This window comes from Megachile rotundata, chromosome 3, assembly GCF_050947335.1.
Source record: "Megachile rotundata isolate GNS110a chromosome 3, iyMegRotu1, whole genome shotgun sequence".
NCBI classification, from domain to species: Eukaryota; Metazoa; Arthropoda; class Insecta; order Hymenoptera; family Megachilidae; genus Megachile; species Megachile rotundata.
The window spans coordinates 8,155,285-8,171,595 of record NC_134985.1 but is presented as its reverse complement, the minus strand read 5'-3'; the positions used below and the strand labels follow the sequence as shown (position 1 = coordinate 8,171,595).

The following is a 16,311-nucleotide window of genomic DNA, read 5'->3' as shown; positions in this document are numbered from 1 at the left end:
TTTTCGTCTACCAACACTATTACTAATATTATCGAATCCTACATACAATGATTGCACACTAAATATTCTTAAAATGACAAATTCATAAAGTTGAAGCATCAAAAGCTGACATATGACATTTCAGTGTTCGAATTTCCAGGGAACATACGATTACGGTTGTCAATTGGTGAACGGAGCGCGAGTGTTGAGGTTGTCCTGCAGGTTGCCACTGGAAAGTAACGCAAGTCTGTTCTCAAGGTTGCGACAAGCCTGGAAACAGCTTCGTTCCGTTGGTCAGGAACAATTAACTAGGCTGAGAGTGTGTGCGGTTTTTCATCGAAGCGTTGAAGATGTACGTACAATGGTCATTAAAAGTAACATTCTAAAATCATAACTCAACGTTTCCTCTCAAGAACAATAACTATTTCAATATTTGTCCAGATATATTAATTTTCTTGTATAATTGTTTATATATTTTCTGAAGCATTGCTCGAAGCTGCGCGATTTGATAGAAGCAGTTGGTTTGCTACGCCGATCTTCGAGAATAGAGGATTTGGCTGCCGAAAGCAGAGCCAGAGCGGAAATCAGAGATATATTGGGTAACAGGGAGAAGCTTCTTCTGGAAGTTGGACGGATGGTGAGGCTGGGTCGCCTCTTGAGAACCAGATTGAAGGAACCATTGTGCCATCAACGGCAAGTACGATTACATGTATCTTGAAAAAAAACTTTGGTGATGGAAACTATAAAACAAATTCTTTAAAACTGCATATTTTATCTAATTAATGGGCATCTGATAAAAACAAGTAATATAATGATGGTAATACAAGGTTTAGTTCAATTAGTTCCATCGCGTCAACAGTAGATGTCAATAGCACATATCTCGTAAATACTTTTAATTTTCTATTAATTTAATTATTTAATTTTCAATACTTTTAAGTGATGTATAATAGTATTAATTATAATAAATTTCACTTGTAAAACAGTGTACCAAACTTCGCAGAAGTGTTAAAGTCATTTGGTATTCGATAAAAGCAGCTCTCTGTTATTTAAACTTCCCGCCACCGCCTGGCGCCAGTGGCGCGTTTTTCAAACGCTTCATACTGTACATTCGAAAAACGCACAAAATTAAAACTCGTTTGATACTTCCAACTAAATAGAATTACTAATTGTAACATTATTTCAGATATTAATTATTTATAGCACTATTCCTTTGATATAGCACAAGTATAAATATGAAAAGTAATTGTGAATGGTACAGCAGATAAACTTTGAAGTAAATGAGACAAGATATAGTCTTATAGTGCTGAAGTTTCATCGTTTTATGGGATCATAGCTTTATGAGATAGCTATAATTAGCTTATAATTTTTATTCATAGTTGTATAACTCTTATACACAGTTATATAGTTTTCATATACAGTTTCTGTATAATTTATATCATAGTTCAAATCACTTCAAGAACATATACTTCATATACTTCATATACTTCAAGAACATTACAGGATAATTAAAACACACATAAACATGAAAATAAAATTTTTCTTCCATTAATTTTTAACTTAAAGACCTGTGCAAAAATTCAAAAGTGAAAAAAAAATACAAGAAAAATATTGAATTATAAAAAGAACTAATCAGACCAAATATTTCCTCCCAAAAACCTCCAATAAAAAATTGCTCAAACAATTCCTTTTGCAAATCCCAATTATGCAAAACGAGAGTTTCAAAAACCCATAAACCTCTCATATCCAGTCATCAAGCTTCTGGCAAGTCGCTCGAATTTCCAAGCTTCCTGAACCCTTGAATTCTCCCCGTTTATATCGCGTTGCATTCGGGTTAAAGCAATAAAACGTGCTCGGATCGAAAAGAGCAGGATACGTAACAAAGAGAGATACGGCGGGTGGAGCTGGCAATATGAAGCGAGGAGGGCAAGCTGTACGTCGACGGCACCTCCGTTTTTAACGGAGGCACTGCGTGTCAGTCCATGGCTGCACGTCGACCAGATACACACCTTGATATTGCTGCATGTAAGTCGAATCGTTTCGAAATACGATAATTGGCCTCTGCCCTCGATCGCTGTTCCTAGAATCGATCTAAACGCTTCCAATTCAAACTTATCAAAACTCCACATATTTTAATCCAAATTTTTAATTCAAACTTGTATTCTATATTTCTCATAGTCAAACTTTTTGTACGCAAATCATATGTTCTTAGTAGTTTTTACGATGTATATAGGTCCTACTGAATTAGACTTATTTTAAGATAAGTTGGCCACATGTTCAGAGGCGCTTATGTGAAAGATGGCACCATTATGAGATTTATTCGAACACTTTGACGGCTGCACGTTTCGCTACCGTTTGTTATTGCAATTTTAACTTCCTCTTACAACTGGGAATATTTATGGATATACTTATTTAGATTGTGTTTCTATTTTAGCTTCAAATGTTAATATCGCTAAGGTTTCTGGGAAATTCTTGAAATTGGAGGTTCAGATAGATTCTTCGAAATTGTGGACTAGGAAAAAAGTTATTAATTTTCTTTTAACTATTTCTATTTTTTGGAAAATGTAATTCTTTGGAATATTTGGAATAATAAATTTTTTAGGAATAAGAAAAGAGGGTTTTCTGGAATATGGAAGGGTGTTTATGGTATCTAGGGTGTGTATATTTATATCATGTGTGAACACTTCCCTAACAGTAATATGAGATTATTTATATTGTTACGATTATTTATATTTTGTAATAATATGTCATTATAAGAATTCTTATGTTAGTATTGTATTTGGACTTTGAAAGTTAATATTGACTTTGGACTTTGTGTTTATTGTTGTGTAGTACGATTGATCCAACATCACCTGTTATGTGACACAAATAGTATGTCACCAATTAAGGGTCAAGAACTGTAGGTCTAGATCATGCGTTACATTAACATATTTTCTCAAATTCTTGTTCAAATAACTTTACAATTTATGAAACAACTTGTACATCTTGAGTGTGACATTTTCAACAAAATAAAAAATTTGTTTCTCAATCGGAAATGTGGGGTTATTTTAACGGTTATAGTTAGGTTAGATTAAGATTGTTTATGGTTATAGTTTGGTTAGGTTAAGGTTGTATATAGTTATAATTAGGTTAGGTTAAGGTTGTATATGATTATAGTTAGGTTAAGTTAAGGTTGTTTACGGTTTTAGTTAGATTAGGTTAAGGTTCTTTACAATTATGGTTACTTTAGATTAAGGTTCTTTGCAATTACAGTTAGGTTAGATTAAGGTTTTTACAGTTACAGTTAGGTTAGATTAAGGTTCTTTACAATTACAGTTAGGTTAGATTAAGGTTCTTTACAATTACAGTTAGGTTAGATTAAGGTTTTTACAATTACAGTTGAGTTAGATTAAGGTTCTTTACAGTTACAGTTAGGTTAGATTAAGGTTCTTTACAGTTACAGTTAGGTTAGATTAAGGTTTTTCCGGTGACAGTTAGGTTAGATTAACTTCTTTTCGTGACAGTTACGTTAGGTTAATGTTTTTATTGTTAGGTTAGGTTGAAATTAAGGTTCGTTATATCTGCGAAAATATTAGGTGAACATTATGATTACATTAATCTTATATTACTTTAAAGTTTATTTCAATTTAGAATAATGTTAATAACTTGTCACATGTATTACATTAAGTTATATTTCAACCACATAAGGCAAACAATTTATTAAAACCTTTCAGAGAATTTTAATATTAACATCAATTAACTTTGACAAACTATAAAATGATACTAAACTTGTTGACCAATTGCCTTCAGTGAATATTTTCATATTCATAATATTTTTAATATTTCTGATGTTTCTGAATATGTTTAATGTTTCTGATGTTTTTGAATATTTTTAAAATGTCTGGTATTTCTGAATATGTTTAATGTTTCTGATGTTTTTGAATATGTTTAATATGTCTGGTATTTCTGAATATGTTTAATATTTCTGATGTTTTTGAATATGTTTAATCTTTTTGATGTTTTTGAACATTTTTAATATTTCTGATATTTCGGAATATCTTTAATGTTTCTGATGTTTTTGAATATGTTTAATATTTCTGACATTTCTGAATATGTTTAATGTCTCTGATCTTGCAATAGCTTACAATGTCACCCGAAAACAAACCACAACTATGTAGTCAATCCAACATCATCGTTCACCCACGTGCGATAAATATGGGTCACCTGCGTCTCCTCTTCGTAGACCGCCACCGTTTCAGAGTCCTATTTTCACCCGCAGTGGACGGTCAGGGCCACGAAATCGTTACGCACGGATCATCCGCTTCTGGTACACCTTTGAAAACCGCAACAAAGATCAACACGAGATTCAAAATTCAAAGGCTGGAGTGTGCGCTCTCTTGGCAACCATCCAGTGAAACACACGAAATTTTCGATTCGGTTTTCTTCTTGTTTCTGCATCAGCTGTTTGAAATTCTTATCGTTCAGACTCGCCATTGTTCGCGGTGTTTAAACGTCGACACGTGGTCGTTTTGCTTCCAACGAGAACCCGTTGGCCGCGATCCACTTTCGAGCAAACTTCAAAATCTGATCGACGACAGAACGCCTTCGATCATTCATGCTCGAAAATTTCCACTCGTTATTTTAGGAGCTGATCTTCATTCTTAACGTTCTATAGATCGGTCAGGATCATTTTTCCTTCGGAATTTATAATCATTATTTACGCACATTAAATTAGTTTATCATTATTTGTAATATGCAGTCTGAACCATAGCTTGTGCAAAAATTAGGTACTTCTGGTATTCATCTTTTGTTCAATTTTAATTTCGAGGGTTTTATCATTTATAAATTCTGTGTGATTGTAGATGAAATTGATTGTAGGTGGGACTTTTTAAAAATAAATCTTCGATTTTTAGAAATAATTTTTAGACACTCAGGAAATTGTATTACTTCATAAATATAATACGTTATGGACTTTATTATTAAAATCTATAATAAATATTATAGTCTATAATGTACAATATATATCAAAATAAGTAGTACATATTTAATCACAATTTTATGACATGACATTGTGACAAAATTCTTAAATTGTTTAAAATTTATTATTAAATTTTCTGTACCAATATTATCAATAATTCTAATATATCACTTTTGTGCAAATAATGTTGTGAAATCAAAGTTATTTTTGATAACAGAAATTTAAGTACGTAAATCACAAGGAAATTTTGAAACTCGAAGTAGAGATTAAAATTGCCGGTAAAACTTGACACTCCGCAAGATTCGATGGCTTTCAGTTCACCGAAATTAGAACTTCGCCCCACATTGCAAGCACCATCTGGTCCGCGACGCTGTCACTACTCATTACGTAATTTGCTTTTGAAATTTGACGTTTTCTCAATTTGCCACAGGATATCCAACTATAAACTGATACTTATGATCGATAACTTTCGATTAAAAAGAGAAACAAAAAAGAATTCTTTTATGTAGATTATACAGATAATTCTTTATATATTTATGTTGATAATTCTTTGGATATTATAATAACTGTTTTATGCATATTTGTTCATTAGGACATTTTTATTTATTTTTATGAAATTTTTGGTGAAGAGTTTGATGAGATTTTTGATGGAATTTTTTAAGGTTTTTGGTAAATGTTTTTATGAATTTTTTTTATGTTTTTGATGGAATTTTTGAAGAAATATTTTTTATGCAATTTTTGGATCGTTTTTGATGAGGTTCTTTTATGAAGTTTTTTATGAAACATTTGGTGAAATATTTTATTAAATTTTTTGCGAAATCCTTTATATTTTTTTAATCAAATTTTTGATGGAATACTTGAAGACATTTTTTATGTAATTTTTATGAATTTTTTCATGAAATTTTCTGTGAAACATTTGATGAAATATTTCATGAAATTTCGGATGAAATACTTGAAGACATTTTTTATGCAATTATTGTGAATTTTTTTTTTAAATTCTCTATGAAACATTTGATGAAATATTTTATAAAATTCTGGATGAGGTCTTTAATGAAACTTTCATTGAAATTTTGTATGAAATATTTGCTGATTTAATTTCTATATTAAACTAAATGTAATGATTTAATCGTCTACTCAAAAATAAATTTAATAATCTAGGATTTTATAATTTTTCACATATGCAAATGACATATCCTAACCTTCTCACCCTGTATGTAAATTATCAATCCACATTGATTTCCACCTTCCAACTCCCTATAAATCCAATCCATAAAAAACCTCCCTATAAATCCAAGCATAACACTATAAATCTTCTAACCATTCCCCCTAACAGCATAAAAGAACAAAAAAATCCTTTCTAATCTTAATCCTAACTCCCTATAAATCCTTTCCCGATCAGAGTAAATGAAATCAGTTCCCCTCGACTACAAGCGTAAAACTGACAAATCGCACGTGGACACCGGCGCACACGTTCCAGGATCCCTATAAATAGACCGACGTAAACGACGGAAATTTATTTTTTCTAGAATGTCTGAAGCCGAGGATGCCTCGGGCAAAGGCAGTAACCTGACAGCGGTGGAATCGATCTCGGCGAGGTTGGCGGAAGTAACGCGACTCGCCGAGAAACTGGACGCGAGACTTTGCGAGGCTGGAGCCAGGACTCGACCAGTTCCTATGTCATCCTCCGCGATGTCCTCCACTTCTTCACTTTTTTCGAATCAACCAACGACTACTGTCGTATCATCGTCTACTGTACAGAGTCAACCGATTTCGAGTACGATATCATCGATTGGTGCTGCGAGTTCGATGCCGTTGATCAGCTCGTCGGAGAGTATGGTGCCGTTTGGAACGAAAGGGGTTTGCACCGTTTTGAAGAGCACGAAACCTGTGGAGAGACCTGTGTCACCGAACGTGGGAGTTGGAAGTGGGGATGGGGAAAAGGTGGAGAAGAGCGAAGATCAGAAGATGGAGGGTGATGTGCAAGATGTTGGGGATGAAGCTGAATGTCCAGAGAAAAATGATGTTGAGGTGAGTGAATGTTGAAGTCTTAAAATGGTTCGTTTTCAGTTATATTACTTCATACTTTTCGTACATTATTTTCACTTTTGAAAATAAAGGTATTTTAGTCTGGAAATAAGGCTATAAAGTCTGATTATTAATTGTGAATTGTGAAGAAATGATCGTTGTGAAAAATAAAAGTGCTTAAAATTAGTTGAGGCTGTTTTAGAAGTCTGATTATTAATTGTGAATTGTGGAGGGATAATTGTTGTGAAGGAAAGATATTTGTAAAATTGCCCTTGATAATTATAATAACTGAATAGTAATAGTAGTAATTATAACAAGAATATATGTAGTAACAGTAATGATACCAATAGTGAGATTGCCAAGTGGAATCCAATGTGGATTATTTACTACAGAATATTTTTTAGTCTTGTAATCAAAATTGAAATTGATGTACCTTAACATGTACCTTAGCATGTACCTTAACATGTATCTTGACATGTATCTTAACATATACTATAACATGTACCTTAGCATGTACCATAACATGTACTTCAACATGTACCATAATATGTACCATAACATGTACCATAACATGTACCTTAATATATACCTTAACATGTATCTTAACATGTACCTTAACATGTAACTTAACATGTACCTCAACATGTACCTTAACATGTACTTCAACATGTACCATAATATGTACCAGAACATGTACCTTAATATATACCTTAACATGTATCTTAACATGTACCTTAATATGTACCTTAACATCTACCTTAACATGTACCTTAACATGTACCTTAACATGTACCTCAACATGTACCTTAACGAGTAATGCAAAATTAATAATTCAAAAGTAACTTAATAATTGGTTAACATTATTATACATATGTTAATTTCAGGAAGCCATCGATAAATCTTGTGACGAGAGTTTGGCAGAAGATTCAAACATAGATGGGTATGTGACAGCTACTGAATGTTCCATAACACCGACAGCTCGTTCCAGAAGTGAGTCATTTGTGACATCTCCAGAATGTGAAGATTTTGCTGCAGCAACTACTGTAGCGATTGCATGTGAAAATTGGTGAGGAACAAATAATTGTTGTAATACCTAGTTAAGCCTTCATTAGTTGTAAATTATTTAAATATACTCAATAGTGATATTTCTTTAGAAACTTCAAATTTTTTATTTATTTTGTTTAGTTATAATTAAATGTAAGATTATAGCTTTTTAAGTAGATCTGAGAGAACAGATAATTTTAATAAATATTCGTATAAACAGTCATAAATGTATTGTAGTAGTAGTAATAGTAATAGTAATAGTAATAGTAATAGTAATCGTAATAAAAATACTAAAGCTTGTTCCACCATTTTGTTTTCCAAGCTGGAACATGGAGGAGCCAAAGATTACTGCCACAAACGCAGCGGTGTCCACATGTGTGATTAAACAAGAGGAAGCTTCCAAGGGTCAGAAAGTAGAAAAACATATTGTACCGATGGAAACTCTCAAACCTGAAGTTTACGAAATGAATGGGGAGAAACAGGTTGAGAAACTCGTAGCATTGGAGAGGAGAATAGATGTACGTTGAAATACTTGATATTCTTCTTACTCCAAAGTGACATATTAATATTAATACAGTATTAATATAATGATAGTGAATGATATTTACATTGTATGACAATTAGCGCAATAAGGTAGAGAATAGTTTGATTCGCTCTTAATGTGGCGGTATAACGCGTAGAAAACTCAATGTATAGCAAATTAAACGCGCAGTGAATTTAACGTGTAACGAATTTAACGCATGGCGATTAACGCGTAGTTATTTAACGCACGGTTAACTAACGCGTGATTATCTAACGAGTGGCGATCTAGCACGTGGTTATGTAGCGCTGAAGAATTTTATTCGTCGCAAATTCAACGCGTACAAAATTCAACGCATGACGAATTAAACGCGCAGTGAAGTTAACATATAACGAATTTAATGCGTGGCTATTAACGCGTAGTTATCTAACGCGCGGTTAACTCACGCGTAATTATCTAACGAGTGGGGATCTAGCACGTGCTTATGTAGCGCTGAAGAATTTTATTCCTGGCAAATTCAACGTGTACGAAATTCAACGCATGACGAATTAAACGCGCAGTGAAGTTAACATATAACGAATTTAATGCGTGGCGATTAACGCGTGGTTATCTAACGCGCGGTTAACTAACGCGTGATTATCTAACGAGTGGCGGTCTAGCACGTGATTATGTAGCGCTGAAGTATTTTATTCGTGGCAAATTCAACGCGTACAAAATTCAACGCATGACGAATTAAACGCGCAGTGAAGTTAACATATAACGAATTTAATGCGTGGCGATTAACGCGTAGTTATCTAACGCGCGGTTAACTCACGCGTAATTATCTAACGAGTGGGGATCTAGCACGTGGTTATATAGCGCTGAAGAATTTTACTTGTGGGAAATTCTACGCATACAGTAAATTTGACGTAAAATTGACATACAGTGAATTCAGTAATAATATTGCATATATTGTTATAACATTAAAATAAAATAAAATTTTGCAACATTGGATGTTTTAATTTTTATTAATTAAAAAGTATATCTATTGTTACAGGAAAAGTCTGGAAAAATTGTGAAGGAAGTAACGGAAACGACGACCCTGCGGGTGTCCCACGACACTCGGTTAGGTATCGCGTCCTATAAAGTGATATCAAATACCACTCAAGATCATCATGAAAACGTGGATGTCAAGGAAATCAAGGATATCGAGCGCATTATATCACCGGACGTTCATAAGAAAACGAACGGATTACATCATGACATAGAAACTGGTTCGAAAAGTGAGAATTATCATGTTCTTTGTATAAATGTTGCATTTCTTTTTACTAGTGTGGTCTTATTGAAATAATGAGTATAATCAGCCTATCAGTTTAATATTATTGCGATTATGAGATAAGAATTTTAGTTAGAATTTTAGTATATACAATTTCAATTAGTTTCATTCATTCATTCATTAATTATATATATTTCAATTTATTAAATTCATTTTACTGAGTAAAATGAGCAAAATGTCAATTGACTGAATGTGAACTTACTGAATCCCAATTTTTGAAGTTATTATATTTTTGTAAGCATTGTGTTCCAAATTTGAAATTTATTATATCCCAAGTTTGAAACTTATTGTGTCCCAAATTTCTTCCACTATATCTCAAATTTGGAACTTTTTCTATCCCAATTTTTGAACCTACTACATCCTAAATTTGAAACTTACTATATCCCAAATTTCAAATTTACTATCTTTCAAATTTGAAACTCATTGTGTCCCAAATTTGGAACTTCCTGTACCTCAAATTTGAAACTTTCTCTATCCCAATTTCTGAACTTACTATCTCCCAAATTTGGAACCCCCTATATCTCGAATTTGAAACTTTCTCTATCCCAATTTTTGAACTCACTATCTCCCAAATTTGGAACTTCTTATATCCCAAATTTCAAATTTACTATCTCTCAAAGTTGAAACTTATTGTATCCCAAATTTGAAACCCACTATATCTCAAATTTGGAACTTTCTCTGTCCCAATTTTTAAACTTACTACATCCTAAATTTGAAACTTACTATATCCCAAATTTCAAATTTACTATCTTTCAAATTTGAAACTCATTGTGTCCCAAATTTGGAACTTCCTGTATCTAAAATTTGAAACTTTCTCTATTCCAATTTCTGAACTCACTATCTCTCAAATTTGGAACCCCCTATATCTCGAATTTGAAACTTTCTCTATCCCAATTTTTGAACTCACTATCTCCCAAATTTGGAACTTCCTATATCCCAAATTTCAAATTTACTATCTCTCAAAGTTGAAACTTATTGTATCCCAAATTTGAAACCCACTATATCTCAAATTTGGAACTTTCTCTGTCCCAATTTTTAAACTTACTATATTCCAAATTTGACACTTACTATATCCTAAATTTCAAATTTACTATCTCTCAAATTTGAAATTTATTGTGTCCCAAATTTGGAATTTCCTATATCCCAAATTTCAAATTTACTATTTCTCAAATTTGAAACTTATTATGTCCCAAATTTGGAAATTCCTACATATCAAATTTAAAATTTTCTCTATCCAAATTTTTGAACTCACTATCTCCCAAATTTGAAACATACTATTTTCAAATTTTCTAACTTTCTGTGCCGCAAATTTGAAACTCACTATAACTCAAATTTTAAACTCACTTTGCCCCAAATTTGAAATTCCCCGTATCCCAAATTCGAAACCTCCTATATCCCAATTTTCAATTTACTATCCCTCAAATATGAACCCGACAGTGTTTCAAATTTGGAACACCCTGTATCCCAAAAAAATTTCCCAACAAGAAACTCATCCATTATCAACAACAAATTCGACAAATAATAATGAGAAATTCCGTTCCACAACAGCAGAGTCGTACACCCGCAGAGACGAGTTGTCAACGAAAACGGACGATACAGAACGTTCGATAAAATTCACGAAGATATGCGAGTTGAGCCAGGAGGAGAAGCCACGCATGGTCCCCGATACTTCGAGGGATATCACGTTATTCTTGAAGGAGTACACGCGGCATCACGAGGATAGCGGTATCGAGATGTCGCCGACCAAGAAGGAAGAGACTCTGGAGGGGCAAGATTTCCTCGAAAAAGCGAGGAAGGTGAGTTCGATCGAGGTTTCTTCGATGAATGGCCACAGAAAGAACGAATGCTGTTGCAGCTGCAAGTGCAACCATGAGGCATGTTTCGATCGTTTTTCGATCGTGCAACAAAATGTCGAGCTTAATAGTGCCAATGAAAATCGACGTTTGTCGCTGTTTAACGCTAGCTAACTGTGTGATTTTTATTCTGTGTTTATGTATTCTCTTTTCTGCATGTTTAGATTTTTGTATTAGGATTAGAATTAGTTAGATTATGGGACCATCTTAGTTATATAGATTTTTAGATACATTTTTAAATACATTTTTAGATACATTTTTAGATACATTTTATATTTAAAATTTTATACTTATAATTTTAGACTTTATAAATGATTAAATAATTGTAAATTACTTGCACTCATTTTTGATAGAATTTTTGTTGAATTTTTTCACAAATTTTTGTTGTGAAAAATATATTATGAATTGTTCGATAATTAAAAATAGTTAAAATATTGTAACAAATTCACTCACATTTTTAAATATTTAAATTAAAAAAAAAAATGTAACGTTATTTCAATGTTAAGATGGTTCTATGAAGTTTTCTAGGTTTGTAAAATAAAGCGGAATAATTCTAAAGAATATTTAACTTTTTATTACTGCATGTTTGTCGAATTTGTATATGAACCAGTTACATGTAATTTTTTGAACTACTTGCTAAGTTAATGAATGTACTGATACCTAGTGATAGTTTATGAATAGCGTATTGTGTCAGGGATCACGTCTGCTCATGAATCATCGAGCGTATTTAATTCTATCCTTGAGTTATAAATTTAGAGCTATAAATTAAAGAGAACATAAATAACGCAACCTATTAAATAATAAAATATCCTGAGTGTAACGAACTATATTTATATTAACTAGTATAAAAATCATCAAAGAATAAAATAATATGTAACTTGACATTCATTTTAATCAAAATAAAAATTATTCGAATTTATATATTACCACAATAATTCTCGATTGAAAGTAACGTTGTAATTCTAAAAAATGAAGCTAATTAAAAAAGAAACAATTGATAGCACCTACATGTTTGAACTACAAATTTACATTTTCCTGTTCGAAAACGAATACACGATATTCGGAAGTTACCCAACCATTTAAAATCCTGTGGAGTACCTTGAAGTCCCCGAAGTTTCAACGAAAGAAAATTAACGTCAATTAGAACGAGTGTGCTGTTATCGCTCTTTCAAATTTCGCGGCCTGGAGCTTCGCGATCGCTCGGTCGCGTTCGGGCGCGATCGTCAGCCGCCGGGTTCGACGGCATTCGAATCGCGTCGGCCGCTCAGTCTTGAATTGGCTGGCGTTCGCGACGGAGCGTCGGGTGATGTGACACGATTGTGACATGTGTCAAGCGAGTGCTGTTGCTGCTGCGGTTTACGTTGTGGCTGTCACTCCTTGAACGTGGATCGATTTAGGTGATTGCCCGATAATTACTCAACCATACTAATTAACTCAAAATTATTCTATCAAAGACTTTGAAAACGGTCCATTTCTCATTTAGAAACGTAACAAGCTAATACAAACGGCTAATATAATTCACAAATCGCAAAGGTAAAATTATCCGTGTTTCCCGCAAATGAGTACTGCATCATGCGTATTCAAGAATTTGGATTTAAGAATTTTGACCAAACGTTTGTCACGTTTTCCCTCGACCTCGATTTCTTTCTCCCGGTTATGCCGGTCACGAGCTCTCTTCTCTTACCTTGGAAAGGATAATAAAAAGAGGCGAACCGAGCAAAATATCTGTGTGCACTTCACTGTCGTTCGAATTTAATCGTACATACGACATTACGAGTGGAATTATCGAAAGCCGGTGCGTGCGCACACGGTTCGGTCAGATAACGCGTAATTAGCTTGTCATAATACCCGCGATAATATTATGCATTGTTCGTGGAGGGTGGCGGGAATCCGATGATTTCGGACTGTACACGCAGCCTCGTTTAATTTCACGTTTGTTCTTTTTCCACGGGATCGTCGCCGATCGTGGGTCGCGGTATGGTGAACCTCTCGTTCGGAGAACGCCACCAGTCAGTCCGGTTTTATCCTCCCATTCGTTCGTGTCGGTGACGTCACCTTACAAAGATACCTATAAAGTATAAACACACCGACGTCGGATCAAGAGGTGCACCGGGACGCTTTTTAATCCGTGCCTCCACGGATTAATCGAACCCCCGGTCAAGCTTTGAATGGGGCAGATTTCTGTAGGAGAGATTTCTGAGGCCTCTGATGAAAGGAGATTTCGAGGATAATTGAAGGGGTTGATAGTAATCATTTGTGGTCGTTGGCAAGTTGAAATTGTAGAATTTTTAAGGTTGGAGCAAGATTTGAAATTGTTTTTCATTAATAGTTGTTTGTTAGACCGTGTTTACATGGGTTACTATAGACATCACCAGAGATGATCCTGATAACATGTTGAAAAACCTAACCTAACCATAACCAACCTCAATCATAATCTAACCTAACCTTAATCTTAATGTAGCTTTACCACAGCATCAACTTTAGTCTTAGTCTAACCTAACCTTAACTGAATCCAGTAATTTGGCTTAACCTTAATCGTATTTATCTTTAATTTTGATCTAACCTAACCTTAGCCTAATCTCCCTTAATTGTAATCTAACATAACCTTAATCTTAATGTACCTTTACCACAGCATCCACTTTAGTCTTAGTCTAACCTAATCCTAAATGAACCCACTAATTTAGTCTAATCTTAACCATAATTTTCCTTAATTGTGATCTAACTTAACTTGAGTATATTTTCCCTTAATTGTAATTTAATCGAGTCCTAATCCTAATCTACCTTTACCACAGCATCAATCTTAGTCTTAGTCTAACCTAACCCTAACTGAATCCAGTAATTTAGTCTAACCTTAACCATAATTTTCCTTAATTGTAATCTAACCTAAATTTAGTTTAATCTCCCTTAATTATAATTTAACCTAACCTTAATCTTAATCTACCTTTATCACAGCATCAACCTTAGTCTTATACGAACCTAACCCTAACTGAATCCAGTAATTTAGTCTAACCTTAACCATAATTTTCCTTAATTGTAATCTAACCTAACTTCAGTATAATCTCCCTTAATTGTAATTTAATCTAGTCCTAATCCTAATCTACCTTTACCACAGCATCAATCTTAGTCTTAGTCTAACCTAACCCTAACTAAATCCAGTAATCTGCCCTAACCTTAATCGTAATTTTCATTAATTGTAATTTAACCTAACTTTAATCTTCCACAATTGTAGTCTAACCTAACCTTAATCTTCCACAATTGTAATCTAACCTAACCTTAATCTTAATCCACCTTTACCACAGCATCAACCTTAGTCTTAGTCTAACCTAACTCTAACTGATCCCAACCTTCTTAATTTTAACCTAACCTAATTCTATCAAAACGTGTTTATTATTACAATTTAGTTTTTAAATTTACTAAATAATCAGTTCTCAAAAAAGTACAACCACATTTCTCCTTGAAATCTATTCATCACATCCTAACTCTAAAAATTCACAAAATATCTCAACTCTGAAAATGTAAACGTAATCCATTCTTCCATCATTAATTTCCGCCCCGTTCTAAATATACGAAAGACTCCATCACTTTTCAGCAAAGTATAAATGCAACCCAGTCATATTTCCGGGCTCGATCGGCTGGAATTTTTTATCGCGTCAGAATCCGAGTGTTTGGCGAATCGCCAAAAATAACGTTAGTTAATCGGCAAAGAGCGAATGGTAACTGTACAACGCGAACGTGTATCTCGAAGGAAGATGGAACGTCGCCGGGCATCAATTTCGCTGCGGACCGAAACGCTTCCGCCAGTTATGTGGCGTTCACCGAGCGAACGGTCAGGAACGCGGAACGTTGATCAACGTCGAAACTAATTCGCCGTGGATAGACGGCCACCTATTAAACCTTCGTTTATTTCCTTCGCGCGTTTCGCTTTTGGAGGCAGGCCAATCGAATTCCGTATTTCAACGAAAACCAGCTCGGATTCCGGAGCTTTTCGAACCAACTTTGATCTATCCGCCTCCTTCGAGAGAGTCGAATATTAACCTCCTGAGAAATGTTTATGAAAATTGATTTTGAGAAATGGACAATATTAAATGTTATGACTCACTGTTTATTGTTGATAGATTTCTGATATGAATTACTAAAATCAAGATGGTCAATGTATATCACTTTAGTGGTTTAGTCATGTCTTTCATTTTTGAGATCAATATAAACTTCTACATATGATCTGTCTCTATGTGTGTATCTGAAGGATATGTCTATAGCAGATGTATTTCAAAAATTCTGTTATAGTACATGCATTTGAAAAATATATATATAATACATGCATTTGAAAAACACATATGTAATACATGCATTTGAGAAACACGTATGTAATACATGCATTTGAAAAATACAGCTATACATATACCTATACAAATGTACCTGTAGTATATGTTTTTAAAAGATACTCCTATAATATATGTATTTGCAGAATACACATGTGGTACATGTATTGTAAAAATGTACTTGTAGTGTATGTTTTTAAAAATTACTCCTATAACATATGTATTTGCAGAATACACATGTGGTACATGTATTGAAAACATGTATCTGTAGTACATGTTTTTAAAAAATATTTCTATAACAT

General features: G+C 33.5%; 1 protein-coding gene across 13 annotated transcripts in view; it reads left to right on the top strand.

The window, feature by feature from the left end:
* LOC105662897 (uncharacterized) overlaps window positions 1-16,311 on the top strand; it is a 102,483-nt gene that overhangs the window by 13,834 nt on the left and 72,338 nt on the right. For 9 of the 13 annotated variants that reach the window (XR_013037485.1, XR_013037484.1, XM_076529459.1 and 6 more), the window contains exons 12-18: window positions 125-331; window positions 464-672; window positions 6,460-6,961; window positions 7,843-8,024; window positions 8,325-8,520; window positions 9,559-9,784; window positions 11,386-11,633. Coding sequence is in view for 11 of the 13 variants with exons in the window: in XM_076529459.1 (XP_076385574.1) it covers window positions 125-331; window positions 464-672; window positions 6,460-6,961; window positions 7,843-8,024; window positions 8,325-8,520; window positions 9,559-9,784; window positions 11,386-11,633 (1,770 nt within the window). In the remaining 2 variants the exon portion in view is untranslated. Of the gene's footprint in view, window positions 1-124; window positions 332-463; window positions 677-1,860; window positions 2,002-6,459; window positions 6,962-7,842; window positions 8,025-8,324; window positions 8,521-9,558; window positions 9,785-11,385; window positions 11,634-16,311 lie in introns of those variants that run through there. The other 4 variants (XM_076529456.1, XM_076529455.1, XM_076529462.1 and 1 more) reach the window with 4 other exon arrangements.